General features: G+C 43.6%; 1 protein-coding gene across 22 annotated transcripts in view; it reads left to right on the forward strand.

Moving 5' to 3' along the window:
* Positions 1–15325, forward strand: part of LOC309601571 (CUGBP Elav-like family member 4) — a gene marked incomplete at both ends in the record, with an annotated part of 741391 nt that overhangs the window by 648746 nt on the left and 77320 nt on the right. For 15 of the 22 annotated variants that reach the window (XM_082334636.1, XM_082334653.1, XM_082334642.1 and 12 more), the window contains 2 exons: positions 1930–2058; positions 10162–10241. In XM_082334636.1, coding sequence (XP_082190762.1) covers positions 1930–2058; positions 10162–10241 — 209 coding nt within the window. The remainder of the gene's footprint in view (positions 1–1929; positions 2059–10161; positions 10242–15325) is intronic. The other 7 variants (XM_082334651.1, XM_082334638.1, XM_082334648.1 and 4 more) reach the window with 1 other exon arrangement.

The following is a 15325-nucleotide window of genomic DNA, read 5'->3' on the forward strand; positions in this document are numbered from 1 at the left end:
TCCAATATCTGGACAACCATTGGAGTTTGGACTGAACTCTTCCTCCAAGGCTTTGTCTAGCCCTAGACTGAAAGATGCCCCACAGAACACACACTCAACTTCAGTAGCTGCCTCTCTAAGGCTTATACCTCACCTTTGAGAGTCTCTTTTGCAGGTCAGTTTGGCCATAAAGAAAAATCTTTCAGATGTCCAAAGCACCTTCTCTCGAGATGGGGACAACCTACACGGTGTTAGTTAGGGCTTTGTGCGCTATTAAAACCTGAACTTTGTGTTGCCAGCAAAGACCTCAAAAAGTCCCTTTGTTTAATCAATTCCAACATAAAGTAGGCATATTTCTTGCTTCTAATGTGTCTATCGGAAGGCTATCCCCATTTTTTCTCCACTACCAGAAATACACATGTACCCTCAACCTATGTTTTCTACCATTTCAGCAGCCTAACTGAAGGCAACATAACTCCTCATTTTCTGTGGGCAGTACACTTTTCATTCACGTGGATAACTCCACTGCAGGATTGAAAGCTCCTAATATCCTCACGCGATATCCACTGCATGAAAAATTATCCTCATCCAAGGCTATAAAGTAATTTTCCAATTTGCAGGTGCATCTTGGAGAGGGGAATTTTGATCAAACACTGGTTGAAGCAGAACAGATTGCCTACACCAATGATTTCTTGGTGAACAAAAGTAACATAGATCGCCCAATTAGTCAGCCAGAAAAGGGTTGCTGCAAACCTAACGCTGAACAAAACATTGGTTAACATGTGCATTAAAAATAAATAAATTAAAAAATCAAACTATTTATTTATTTATATATATTTCTTCGAATTGGTTACATCTGCTCTGTAAACTGCTCTGAAAAAAACATTTACATAGCATTTAATGAATGATAAATAAGACATTTATTAATCATGTGCAAATGGCCTGTTTACATACACAATGTAAACTATGTAAATTTCTTTTTTTTTTTCTTGGTGTAATGGTATTAGTCTCTGAACATAAACCTGATCTAGAGGCATCACTTGGTGTCCTCTGAAATGTTTCTACCAACTCAGCAATCATTAGTTTGGTCTGTTTTCACCAACATTTTCTGAAGGTGTTTCATTCTGGACTGAAGATCCCCATACTTGGTATAAGTCCAAGTATAAATAGCCTTCTTCATTCAAAATACAATTATCTACTAACAAACAGACCACGTCCTGCTTTGACATGAAATACCACCTGCTTGAGCTATCTCAGATATTAGTAATCATATAAGTTAACTTTATGTTTCAAAAAACAATATATGTTTCAAAAACTTTGGGCTTATTTCAAATGAACTTTAAAAATATGTTAAAAAAACTCATCTAAACTTGTAGGTATGTGTCTGTGAGTGGGTATGAATGACAAATCTCCATTTACAGGCTATGGCTTCCATTATATCCTGATTTAAAACAGCTTATGTTAAACATTTTTTTCCTGCAACTTACTTAGTATTGCGAGGGCTACTAACTTACATTATTTTTCATTTGGACTTTATTTCTATATGGTATCTTTATCCACATTCCTCTTGGATCACAGTCTGATCAATGTTGTCATTTCAGTTACTGCAATCTGACTGCAAAAATTGATCAGAAAAAGCTAATTTGGAAGACTTCAGTGCCTAGATTTTGAGAAGCAGTCAAAGATTTTATACATAACAAAACCTTTTTGTGTTTTGTGTGTTTGTTTTTTTGTTTTGTTTTGGTTTTTTTTAATTGCCAAACTATTTTCAAGTACTCATTGAAAGTCAGATGCTATTAAGGTTTTGTGAGCCAGCCACCTGAAATGACTATCAGCTTCTGAAATATGTCACCTCAATGAAATCACCGTTTGTTTTGCATGTGATACTGAGCCATCTTGGCTTTCACATCCCTCCTGAAATATGGTAAGCATCTCTTTATTTTGTTCCAGAAGACAGAAAACTCTTTGTGGGCATGCTCAATAAGCAGCAGTCAGAAGATGATGTGCGCAGGCTATTCGAGGCATTTGGCAACATTGAGGAGTGTACAATCCTTCGGGGACCTGATGGCAACAGCAAAGGTAAGGTGATGGCTTGCAGCACACTCTGGCTTTACTGTCAAGCGAGACTCGGTCTCATTGTATATATCATTTTCTGGTGTGACAAAGTCACTAGGTAGCCTCCAGGACAGCATCTCTTACATTAGGAGGGGTCACATTTGCCAAGGGAGGCCATTTCTTTGCTGGACACTGTCTGCTTGTGCATGAGAGGAAAAAGATGATTGCACTTAAAAACACATGCCCCACAACGAGCTACGTCTCGTCATGTGCAAACTGATGCCTATTGCTGTTTGCTCGCAGGGCAGAGACTCCCCTCTGAACACAGGGCCTTTATGTTCGCTCAAGATGTGCTTTCCCCACCCTGTTGAACAGGTCAATTCTTTCTTTAAACAAAGCCAAGGATGTTACTTTACATCTTGACTCACCGGCTCCACCACCGTCTCTGCTTATTTCTCACCCACCAGCCCCAGGTCTTCCCCTTCTTCAGTTGGTCTTTGCGTAGATACACACCAGTCAGTGATCATAATTGCAAGGGTACAGGTGCTGATTTAAATATTACACTCAGTAGACATTTACTGTTTGAAACATGCAAATGCTTCATTGCAAAACTAGGTGCCTTACCTCCTTCTGCCACTTTTTGGCATCACGTGTTACCTGGATAGCACAAAGGATCCTTTTGTACAGCCCAGGTGTAAGAATGCGGCTTCTCTCTTGAATGTGAGAGGTTTTTTTTTCCCGTCACTCTCTAGACAAAGTAACTTCAATTTGAATAGGAAGCCCTCTTCTCTTGACAGTATAATGTGTCCACTAAATATTGATCTGCATATAATATATCATAAACTGTGCTGGAATGTGCAGCACCAGAAGAGACCAGTCCTGCTGACACAGTTCATGGATATTTTGACATGTGACAACATCAACCAGCATATTTTTGCAACAGAGAGGCAAAAAAATTCCAAATCACAGTGATACACTGGAGAAAGATATTGCTCTTCCATAAAATCACTGGCAGCCAGAAAAAGACTTCACACCAGCATTACAGGGCAGCTGTTTGATATAAGTCAGCAAAGCTCAGCCTTCCTGATAAAAATGGCTGAAAATAAACTGGGCACCTTTCTTCAATTGTATGGCTACTTCAGTTTCATAACACCCAAAGACAGGGGCTGCTCCACTGGAAAGCGGTAAGCTAAGTTGGCCTAGAAGAGCTCCAACCATCATAATAGTAGGCAGTTAAGCACTCCATTCATTGAAAAAATCAGTAAATTGGGGAAAAGCAAAAAAAAAATATGTCTGCCTCCACTTGGAATTGTATGGAATAAAATCTAATGACAAAGGAGTTAAACAGAGTAATAATAAAGGCAATAATGTCTGAGATCTGTAAGAAACAGGTTCCAAAGGAGACCCAACCCACAGACTTGTATTCATAGAATCATAGAATCGTCAAGGTTGGAAAAGACCCTCAAGATCATCGAGTCCAACCATTAACCTATTAACATCAAGTCCACCACTAAACCATGTCCTCGAGCACCACCTCTACCCATCTTTTAAATACCTCCAGGGATGGAGACTCAACCACTTCCCTGGGCAGCCTGTTCTAATGCCTGACCACCCTTTCGGTGAAGAAGTTTTTCCTAATATCCAACCTAAACTTCCCCTGGCACAGCTTGAGGCTGTTTCCTCTCGTCCTATCGCTTGTTACAAGGGAGAAGAGACCGACCCCCACCTCGCTACAACCTCCTTTCAGGTAGTTGTAGAGAGCAATAAGGTCTCCCCTCAGCCTCCTCTTCTCCAGGCTAAACAACCCCAGCTCCCTCAGCCGCTCCTCATAAGACTTGTGCTCTAGACCCTTCACCAGCTTCGTTGCCCTTCTTTGGACACACTCCAGCACCTCAATGTCCTTCTTGTAGTGAGGGGCCCAAAAATGAACACAGTACTCGAGGTGCGGCCTCACCAGGGCCGAGTACAGGGGCACTATCACCTCCCTGGTCTTGCTGGCCACACTATTCCTGATACAAGCCAGGATGCCATTGGCCTTCTTGGCCACCTGAGCACACTGCTGGCTCATGTTCAGGCAGCTGTCAACCAACACCCCCAGGTCCTTTTCAGCCAGGCAGCTCTCCAGCCACTCCTCCCCCAGCCTGTAGCGTTGCATGGGGTTGTTGTGACCCAAGTGCAGGACTCGGCACTTAGCCTTGTTGAATCTCATACAGTTGGCCCCGGCCCAACGATCCAGCCTGTCCAGGTCCCTCTGCAGGGCCTTCCTACCCTCCAGCAGATCAACACTTCCACCCACCTTAGCGTCATCTGCAAACTTACTGAGGGTGCACTCAATCCCCTCATCCAGATCATCAATGAAGATGTTGAACAGGACCAGCCCCAACACTGAGCCCTGGGGAACACCACTCGTGACCGGCCGCCAACTGGATTTGACTCCGTTAACCACCACTCTCTGGGCTCAGCCGTCCAGCCAGTTTTTAACCCAGCGCAGAGTGCACTTATCCAAGCCGTGAGCAGCCAGCTTCTCCAGGAGAATGCTGTGGGAGACCATGTCAAAGGCCTTACTAAAGTCCAAGTAGACAACATCCACAGCCTTCCCCTCATCCACTAAGTGGGTCACCGTGTCATAGAAGGAGACCAGGTTAGTGAAGCAGGACTTCCCTTTCATAAACCCATGCTGGCTGGGCCGGATCCCCCGGTTGTCCTGCATGTGCCGCATAATGGCACTCAAGATGATCTGCTCCATGACCTTCCCCAGCACCGAGGTCAGGCTGACAGGCCTGTAGATCCCGGGATCCTCCTTCCGACCCTTCTCGTAGAGGGGTGTCACATTAGCTATCTTCCAGTCATCTGGGACCTCCCCGGTTGACCAGGAGTGCTGATAAATGATGGAGAGTGGCTTGGCCAGCTCCTCTGCCAGCTCCCTCAGTATCCTCGGGTGGATCCCATCTGGCCCCATGGACTTATGAGCATCCAGGTGGAGGAGCAGGTCAGTGACTGCCACCTCTTTGACAACTGGGGCTTCACTCTGCATCCTATCTCCATCTCCCAGCTCAGGGGCCTGAAAAACCCGAGGATGACTAGCTTGACTATTAAAGACTGAGGCAAAGAAGGCATTAAGTACCTCAGCCTTCTCCTCATCCTTCGTGGCAAGGTTACCTTCTGCATCTAACAAAGGAGGGAGATTCTCCCTGGCCCTCCTTTTGTCACTGACATATTTATAAAAACTTTTTTTGTTGTCTTTAACGGTGGTGGCCAGTTTAAGTTCCAGCTGGGCCTTTGCCTTTCTGATCTTCTCCCTGCATATCCTCACAACATCCTCGTAATCCCCCTGAGTCACCTGCCCCTTCTTCCAAAGGCGGTAGGCTCTCCTTTTTTTCCTGAGTTCCAGCCAAAGCTCCCTGTTCAGCCAGGCCGGTCTTCTCCCCCGCCTGCTCGACTTGCGGCACATGGGGACGGCCTGTTCCTGCGCCTTCCTGGACTCCTTTGCCCTTCAGGACTGCCTCCCAAGGGACTCTGTTAACCAGACTCCTGAACAATCCAAAGTCTGCCTTTCTAAAGTCCAGGGTAGCAGTCTTGCTGACCCCCTTCCTTACTTCTCCTAGAATCAAAAACTCTATCATTTCATGGTCTCTGAGCCCAAGACAGCCTCCGACCACCACATCGCCCACCAGACCCTCTCTGTTTGTAAACAGCAGGTCCAGCGGGGCGCCTCCCCTGGTTGGCTCGCTTACCAGCTGCGTCAGGAAGTTCTCTCCCACACACTCCAGGAACCTCCGAGACTGCTTCCTCTCTGCTGTGTTGTATTTCCAGCAGATATCTGGTAAGTTGAAGTCTCCCACGGGAACAAGGGCTAGGGATTGTGAGACTTCAGCCAACCGCTTGTAGAATACTTCATGTTTCCTCATCCTGGTTGGGTGGTCTGTTACAGACTCCCACTAGGATATCTGCCTTGTTAGCCTTCCCTCTGATCTTTACCCATAAGCACTCAACCTTATCATTACTGTCATTAAGCTCCAGACAGTCAAAACACTCCCTAACGTACAGGGCTACCCCTCCCCCTCTCCTTCCTAGTCTGTATTCATAATTGCTCTATCTTTTTTTTTTTTCTTAAACAATTTCATTATAAGTCTGAATCTGAGTGGCAGCTCCATATTGCTAACCAGTTTAATTATTAGTGCTAGCGGGCTGCAGTCTCAGGCTTGCATTTCACGAAGCTGTTCAGGATCAATACTGAGCCTTAACAGAGTTAATATTACCAGCTTCCATTTGCTGGTGCTATTTCTGAAAATGTGAAGCTCCTAATTTACACACACAATTACATACACACACACACAGAGCAGTCAATCCAACAGAAAACAAGGCTCGTGCCCTTATCTTAGGGGACAGTCAGGCGAGCCACAACTCCCACAAAGTTATTCCCAGTCTGTAATGTTTTTGATCTGCTAGAAACCAATGTGACACACATTGCTTGTGAGCTACTTATTCTCGGTGAAACCCATAAGGCTTAAATTCCACCTAAATTGAGATTTAAGCAGATTGTCTAAGTGCCAGATAGCAATCAGATCCCATAGACTTCAATCCTACCCAACCCATTATGTGAAGCCCCACCAGGCATCCCTGTGGTGAGCCTCTAAGTCCTCCAGGTACCTCGATGCAAGCAATGCTCTCAGAAGGTAGGTCCCAGCTTCCCACTTTAATGCCACCACAGTCCAGTCACAGCCAGAAAGCTGCCTGAACCTTGCCTGAAGCCATGGGTGATGCCCTGAGCCATGCCCTTCACAGGGCTGCAGAAATACCTCCTGCATGAGTCACTCAGGGGTAGACACAGTGGCTGGAACATGCAACCAGGTAGCAGAAGAGCTGGGACTGAGGCATTTCTCTGCCTGAAGGGGAATGCAGAGCCTGTCTCTTCTGGGAGAGGAACGAGCCGTCCTGCACCCCTCCGGGTAAAGCTCACCAGTGTGCAGCCAGGAGTGCAGAAGTCCTCAGCAGGAGTCCTCAGGTGAGGAAGCTGAAGGAGATCCAGTTCAGCAAGACAGCAGGACCCACAAGGTCTGCATTGCTGCTCTCTGGACAGCCTCTTTTCTTTCTCCATTCAGCAGTAGTCTACTTCAGTAACTCAGAAAGTAAAGATTTCCCACAGCACCAGAAGTTCCACAAGAGGAGTCTTAACACCCTCTGCAATTATAACCTTAGGCCCTGACTCTGCAGTCTCCTCCAAGCTGACAAGACAATCAGAGCAGCCCTTTCAGCTCTATAGTCTGGAAGTAAGGAAAGAAAAAAACATTTGAGCATATGTATCTCCCTGTTCAGCACAGGTTATATACCTATGTGTCAAAATCCCTACAAACTCCAGATCTGCTCCTGTCAAAGGGACACCATTGTTCTGAGGAGGGTGGCGTGACTCATGTCCCCAGCTCATGAGGTCCTGGATTCAGTTCTGGTGAAAATGGGAGGGAAGAAGATTACGTGCACATTTGATGTTGTGTACAGAAGCCATCCCATTAAACACACAAACAAAAGGACCAAAATGTTGGGATCTCTGCTATTGCCTTGCCACCATACACCAGTGAAAGCTAAGTTTTCACTTACTCTACTACTACAGAACCTACTGGAAGCAGTAGGAAGGATCCCATTAGCATCTTGGGTATTAAACAAGATAAATGCCTGCTATTCCTTTCACTCCCACCTTTATCCAGCTCTACCGATCCATCAGGTTCCTCAGCACAGGGGTGAATTTCACCTGAAGAGAGCGAAGCCTTCAACATGACAGCAACACTGCAGCCAAAAATCCTGCTCTAAATGCAATGGGTGACTGGAGCTGGAAAACTTTTTGTATATTTGCTAATCAGCATCTTCTTTTTAAAGGCAGAAAGTACAAAAGAATCTCTGCAAATAATTAAACATGCTAATTCTGGATTATCTTTGATTAATGAAGAGGAAGGCATAGTATCTCAGGAGCCCAGGAATGCTGGGCTGTGATTATGGCATAATTGATCCCTATTGTTTTCAGCTGAAATTTATCTATCTCATTTTCTCATGATTGTCTCCTCTCAGCTCCTTATAAATTAGATCCATCTATTAGCAATAATTGTTGTGCTTTTCCTGAAATACAGTCTGAGGATAGTGTTGAGGGGGTAATGCAAAGTGAAGGGCTCCTAACTGTAAGCTAATTTCATATGTGTGTGTTATTTTTAGAAGGGGCTATCACTGTTCTCTTCAATCTCACTTCTATCAGGCTGTAATAATGATTTTGGGGAGCTTTGGGACTCATTTTTCTAGTTTGCAAGTGGGATGTTCTAATGCTTTAGTTTACACCCTGCACTATATGGATCCATAAGGGTGTGTGGACCTTCTAAAGATTCTGCAAAGGGAATAATGGAGAGCTGTCTATTGTTAGGACTGGTATCCCCTGCGCAGTGATCTGCACTCCTTCAGGGAAACAGCTAGTGCTTTGTAAATTGATTAAAAGTTCAAAGTCCTTGATAGCAATAGAAGGGGATAGAAGCTAGAACGTCTCAGATCTCTCCCGATCTGTTCCAAAAACTGCCTTAGCATATGGAAATTACTCTTCCTCTCTCTGAGTCAGTTTGCTTGTAGCGAAGAGTGTTAGCAATACTTTCCCCCACCCTAATAGTGCATGCAACCCTTTGAAGTGTTGATTGTTTCTGCACTTTAGCACATATTCATAAATGCACCTTTCTGTCCTAAAACCCTATGTAAGAGTTCAGTGAGAGATTCCTCACATGGCAATGCAGGCTAGAGAAGCACTGCCTACATTTTTCTAATGTCTGGAGGAAAACACCTATACAGGCTCTGACTCTGCAGCTCATGGTAGAAGACTAAGATTCAAATTTTGGTGGTGGCAGGATGGCAATCATTACATGTGGATCTCTTGCATCCCGGCTTCTTCACCAGAAGCTATTTTATGCTTTGTCAGACCAAGGCTGCTTGGAGCCAAGACAAGCTCTGAGCAGTCTGTCATGGAGCTCTACCAGACAGTGATATGATAAGGTACCTTGTGGATTTGGAGTAACCTGAATGCGTTCTGTACAGCTGGCCTGTGGTTGCTTGTAACAAGTATGTGTGGCTTTCTGATAACTTTTACACACTTCCTTACTGTTTTTTTATAACCCCAGAGGGAGGAGCATAAGTCCAATACAAATAAAAGAAAATTCATTTTCACCCAATAAATTGTAAAATTGTGCAACACTGCCGTTGGAAGCTGTGGAGGTCAAAAGATAAGTGGATTCATAAAGTACTTGCTAAGTTTGCATCTGTCAGTGTCCATTACAAGCAGTGTGGGGATTCTGGATGCGGCTTCGCCTCAAAAGGTCCTCAGGCTGCTGATGACTGGACTTTGGGAAGGAATAATCAGGAACATGTTTGCTTGTTATACTGTTGTGGTTTAACCCCAGCCAGGAACTAAGCACCACGCAGCCGCTCGCTCACTCCCCCCCACTGGTGGGATGGGGGAGAGAATCGGAAGGGTAAAAGGGAGAAAACTCATGGGTTGAGATAAGAACAGTTTAATAATTGAAGTAAAATGAAATAGAACAGTTTAACAGGTAAAGCAAAAGCTGCACATGCAAACAAAGCAAAACAAGGAATTCATTCACTACTTCCCATTGGCAGGTGTTCAGCCATCCCCAGGAAAGCAGGGCTCCATCATGTGTAACGGCTACTCGGGAAGACAAACGCCATCACGCCAAACATCCCCCCCCCTTCCTTCTTCTTCCTCCAGCTTTATATGCTGAGCATGACATCATATGGTATGGAATATCCCTTTGGCCAGTCTGGGTCAGCTGTCCTGGCTGTGCCCCCTCCCAACTTCTTGTGCACCAGGCCGAGCATGGGAAGCTGAAGAGTCCTTGACTGGTATAAGCACTACTCAGCAAGAACCAAAACATCAGTGTGTTATCAACATTGTTCTCATCCTAAACCCAAAACACAACACTAGACCATCTACTAAAAAGAAAATTAACTCTATCCCAGCAGAAACCAGGACATATACTTTCTCCACTACCTTCTTTATTGGCCAGTTCTGAGAACAGGCTACTCAGCTAGATTGACTTTCATGGTACCAATGCAACCTTTCTTATGTTCTTCTTTTTCCTCTTCCAGGGTGTGCATTTGTGAAATACTCTTCACATGCGGAGGCCCAAGCAGCCATCAATGCCTTGCATGGCAGCCAGACAATGCCGGTGAGTAGCTCTGTAGCACGAGCAAGTGAGGATCGGTCCAGCCTTTCCTGCCCTGTGGCCTGATTGAGGAGGAAGGATGATTTATCTGTGCTCTGCAACTCATCTTCTGGGAAGAATGGATAACAGCTCAGGCATGCAGGGCCTTGGGTCTGCTTAACTCATCAGTGGAAAGGCCAGGATGACACTGTTGTTTCACATAGGCGCAGAACTCCAAGGGGTGCTGTGTTTTGTCACCAGCAGTTTTGATGACCTGAAAAAAAGACATATGGTTCACAGATGCCAAAAACATTGGGTCAAACTCACCAGGAGTGTAACTTTTCAAGTTTCAGAGGGATGAATCAAGCAGAAACTTGTGTCTAAGGGCTTCTTCGTTTTCCCTCCCCAAAGAGTCCCTGCCTCTAGGTGAAGGACAAAGAACTTTTTTCCAGCATTCAGCAGAGAGCAGCATGTTCACGTGATGGCACTAGAAGCTAGAGACAAATCACACAGCAATGGGCACCTCTTGTTGCTACTACAAAAGTGCCTACCTAGGCATAACTGTGGTCCCCTACATCCAACTTTTGAAAGACAGTCAGATCAACTACTGAATCTTCAAGGAAACATTTGAGGGATCGTTCCGCTTGGATAAATATCTAGTAATACGGGGTTTCAAGCCTGATAGTTCAGGAAAGTAGCAATGGAAATGTATTTTCTATGCAAAATGATATTTGTACACCATCACACAGACCCAGAGGAATGTAAGGCATTCCACTGTCAGCAAGGAAAGACAATCTGGTCCAACATGTTTTGGTTTATTATAATAGTATATTATTTTTGTTACTAATTATTCACAGTGTAAATCTTGAAAGGCTAAGAAGCATGCCGACAACTTGGAAAGGATGCAGGAAGCTCAATAAAAGATATTTAAGAGTGTAAAATCTCCCTTTCCGTAAAAGACTCTAATGTAAATTCATCAATTTATCCAAATAAGTTTAAAGTGGGCCTGGCAGATTGTATCTAGGTCTTTGCAGGGACAAAAATGGAAAATTCTTTACAGGGGAAAAGGTTTCTAAAAGTAGCAAATCATCAAGATCTCATTTTTTGGAACCCCATCTTACACAAATCAGATTAAAAATATTACTTGTTTACCAGTGACGCTATTGAAAAAAATTTCCTTACAGATGGGGTTCTCAGTTTTTTGAAGTATTACAGTACTTTCAGGAGTCTCTTCCTAAAAGATTCCTTCTAACAAAACCAGATGCTGGGCTTGATGCTGACATCCCATAATGAAATATTATGAGCATCTTTCCTGAGACAGGTCAAAGAGGTACTTTTAATGACTTACTTTCAAACTTTGACCCAAAGTGATAATGTGTATAAACTGACATCAGGAATTGCAGTTCCAGAGGGTGTGGTACCACAAAAAGGTGTAATAAAAAGTCAGTTCCTGTCCCAAAAAGCCTGCAAACTCAGGTGACAGAGTTGAGAGAAAGATGGGAGAAAACAGACAAAACCCAAGGAGAGCTGAAGATTTTATCTAGATCTACTATACCCAAAATATCCTTATCCTTCCCCAGTCCTTATCCTTCCTATTTTCAGCACACTTTAGGTAAGAAAAAATACTCATCTCTTGACCACTTGGGAGCAAATTTCTGTTCCATCCTGCTGACGTCAACTGAACTTAGGATGTGCAAAACAATCAAGAATTTGGCCATTTCATCAGTCAGTTTTTTATGGGACCATTTTTCCTGTTGACTTATTTGACTCAAATACCTGTTCCAGAAATGTTCTTGAATAACCAAATCTGGGCATCTGAAAAAGCATCACAGTTTAATCCTTACTAGATGCACATCCCAGATTCACAATCGAGTTTCCATGGCTTGACAAGTTTGCATGAATTGGCTGAACCTCAGCAGCAGTCCACGTACCTACTCTTAGTTCACAGGAAAAGCAAGTAGAAAATTATTAATTTCATCCTCTTCATTATAAGCTAAGTTATGTGGCATTGCCTTGTAACTCCCATGAGCTAAAAGCAGGCACACGGGCAGTTACCATGGCTCAGCAGACTAGTGAGGACCTGTCAAGTGACCGCCACTTGATCAAGACATGGAGCACATACTGTTTTTCCCACAGGGCCTCAAAATGCTTAAGGTGCTTTAAATGAGATGGGCCAAATCCTGCAAGTGATCTCTGTTCCCATTCTCATTTTCATGGTGCTTCAAGGTGTGCAGCTTCTTTCAGGGCTTGGATTTTCACAGAGAAATGCAGCCACCTCGTGGTGAGATGGTGATGTAGCCCTCGTCCTTGGAAAGGAGGGGTTCATTGCTGCCATCTTCCTGCAGTCCCCCCTCCCATTTCTCGCACCATTAGGACTGGCCTCATTTGTCCAGCTGCGATGCCAACTCAAAGTTGTTCCTGTGGTTCAGCCAATTTAAATGTCTCTTGCCTTGTCCTCGTGTACTACCAATGGGGCATCCATCATCATTCTTGTCAGGTCTCGAGCTGTTTGTTCCTGCGGCAGACTCCTGTTTCTCCACAGCTGTCAGGATTATTGCTCTACTGTGACTTCCTGTTCACACAACATATGTTGCCTAATAGTTTCAAAAGGCAACTTTCTTTTATGAAAGATTTTTTCTTTTTTGTTTTTTTTTTTTATTAACCTTTCCTTGGACAGGTGCCTGGCCGCCATCCATCACAAGCCCACTTCTCTATGCAAGGCACTTGTTTCTCCTAAGAGCCCACCAAACAGGTCTACAGCTTTCCAATTTTCATACAATCAATTGCTTTTAGAAATAACTTTCCCCAAATCCCTTACTTTTGAGCAGGCCCAAAGTTCCTTCTGTATCTACCTGCCAAGAGAGCTTCTGGGGTCTTTTTAAATCGTATTGCCAATCTACTCATCAGCTTTATGATAGTGTTTTACTTGACCTCCATGTCCTCCTTTATGAGAGATCATAATTTTCATGTACTTTTGCACGTATCTATAATGTGTTTATAACAATTACATGCCCTATACTTTTAGCTTTGGTTACTCTGTCCCCTCCTCTCTCTCTTTCTCATCCATATGGGGGCATAAACAGGTCTCTTGATTCTCTTCCCTTCCTCATCCAAGCTTTGTCCCTAGCAGCCTTATCCACCAACACAAATTCAGCTACTATTTCTATAGTGACAGCTTGCAGATCTAACTTCTCTACTGCAGGACTGACTCCTGTCCAAACTAAAATCTTGGCCTGTCTTTCCAGCATCTCCTAGTGGATGTCTAGCTGCCAGATCAAGCTCAATATGTATAAAACAGAGCTCTTTTCCTCCCAAACCCTGACTTCTCTCTCCTCCGCCTCCATTCTCAATCACTGTGGACAACATTATCATCCTACCTGTCAGTCATGCTCCTACCTAGGCATCATCTTCAGCTTGGTTTTCTCCTTCTCTCCATGTCTTCATATCTGGGTGACAGCCAAATGTTGAAGAGTCATTCTGCACAACACATCCAACACATCTAAGATACAGCCTTGTCCATCCATCCACACAGAATAAACTCTTCTCCAGACTTCATCACGCATACCTAAATTGCAACAGCCTTTATCTTACCCAGAAAGTATTAAAAACTATACTACTGTTGCACCTTTTCCACCTCGCCCGCCGTGGCACCTCAGAATTTCTTTTGTTATGAATTAATTCCTGGAAGGGGTAAAACAGTACTGTTATCTACATTTTCTGCATAGAGGTGAGAAGAAACGAAAAGTGTGATTCATTTGATCTAGCTTTAACAGTCTAAAAGTTTGTAATCTATTCTAAACATCTTCTAGGATTCCTACAGAAAGGAGAGAGAGAGACATTTCTAGAGATTTGTGCATTCTTCCCTTTATCTATCTGTGCTAGGATGGGCTAAATCACCTTCTGGGCATGCCTGTTCCTTTCATTAATTATAATGGTGATCTCCATAATGGCATTAGACTGAATACCTGAGGTGGGACTCGTCTCACCTAATTTGAGACATCCAGAAGCTAAGGAACTACGTCTGAGGTTGTCATCTAAGTGGTTGTCATCTAAGTTTCTATTATAATCAATAGAGAGAAATAGATATCTCTGGAGGAATTTTATTTTACAGAAATAGATTTTGAAACCTGTCAAACCAAAACCCAAATAGAAGTGTGCTTTTTAGCTAATTTTAGGTGTCAGATTCCTATGGTCTGCCAGTTCCAAAATAGTGGTTCTTCACCTGAAGTGCAACTTAGAATGAAAAAGGACCCGTACTGCTTAAACAAAAGCCAAAAACACTTGCTTTCTGCAGATGTCTCAGAGTCTACAGTTGTCTTTGCTCACCAATGCTACACCCTTGCCACCCTGAAATCCTTCTGCTGCACTTGTTGCTGCCACAGTAATCTTGCTGGAGCTAAAGATCTAGGGTGACTCTATACCAGCTGACATTAGCCACCTACAAGTCAGGTATTAAAGCTATTCATTTGACCTCTCTTCCAATGGTGATTCCTCCCACATGGTCAGAAACCAGGCATCCCACATCTGAGTCCTCTGACTCCTGATCCATTAGGTGTACTGTGAACTTGTCTAACACACTGATTGTCAGCACTACGTTCATTCTATATCTTTAATTAATGAAATTTAAGGCTGTTAAGACCTCCAGAACCCTGTAAGGTGGCTTCCCCCATCACACAGGCCGAGTCCTCTTTTGTTTTACTATAGAAGTCTGCATCAGCTTGGTCAAACCACAGCATTTCTTCTGCGTCCTGGTAATAGCAAGTCTATCTATGCCTGGCTGAACATCTTCCTTGAAAATTACTTTTTCAGATGGAATCCTTGGTTTTGTGAAAAGAAAAGAAAATGTGAGACTTGGATACAAGCACTGAACAGATGTCTGCCTTTCAGAGAAAGATTCAACTTAGTTGAACTTAAAAAAAAAATAAAAAGTAGTGCAACCCAAAACTTTGTTAACTTGGGGGCTTTCATTTCAACATTTTTCTGTGCAGCTCTTATCAACACAAATGACAAAAACAACTTCAAATCTCTGCTCAGGAACCACCTATATCAAATTATGCAATTATTGCTCAGTGTTGTTAAGTGACAGACCTATTAGATCTCTAATTGTT

The sequence above is a fragment of the Platalea leucorodia genome (genome assembly GCF_965183815.1).
Source record: "Platalea leucorodia genome assembly, chromosome: W".
Classification (NCBI taxonomy): Eukaryota; Metazoa; Chordata; class Aves; order Pelecaniformes; family Threskiornithidae; genus Platalea; species Platalea leucorodia.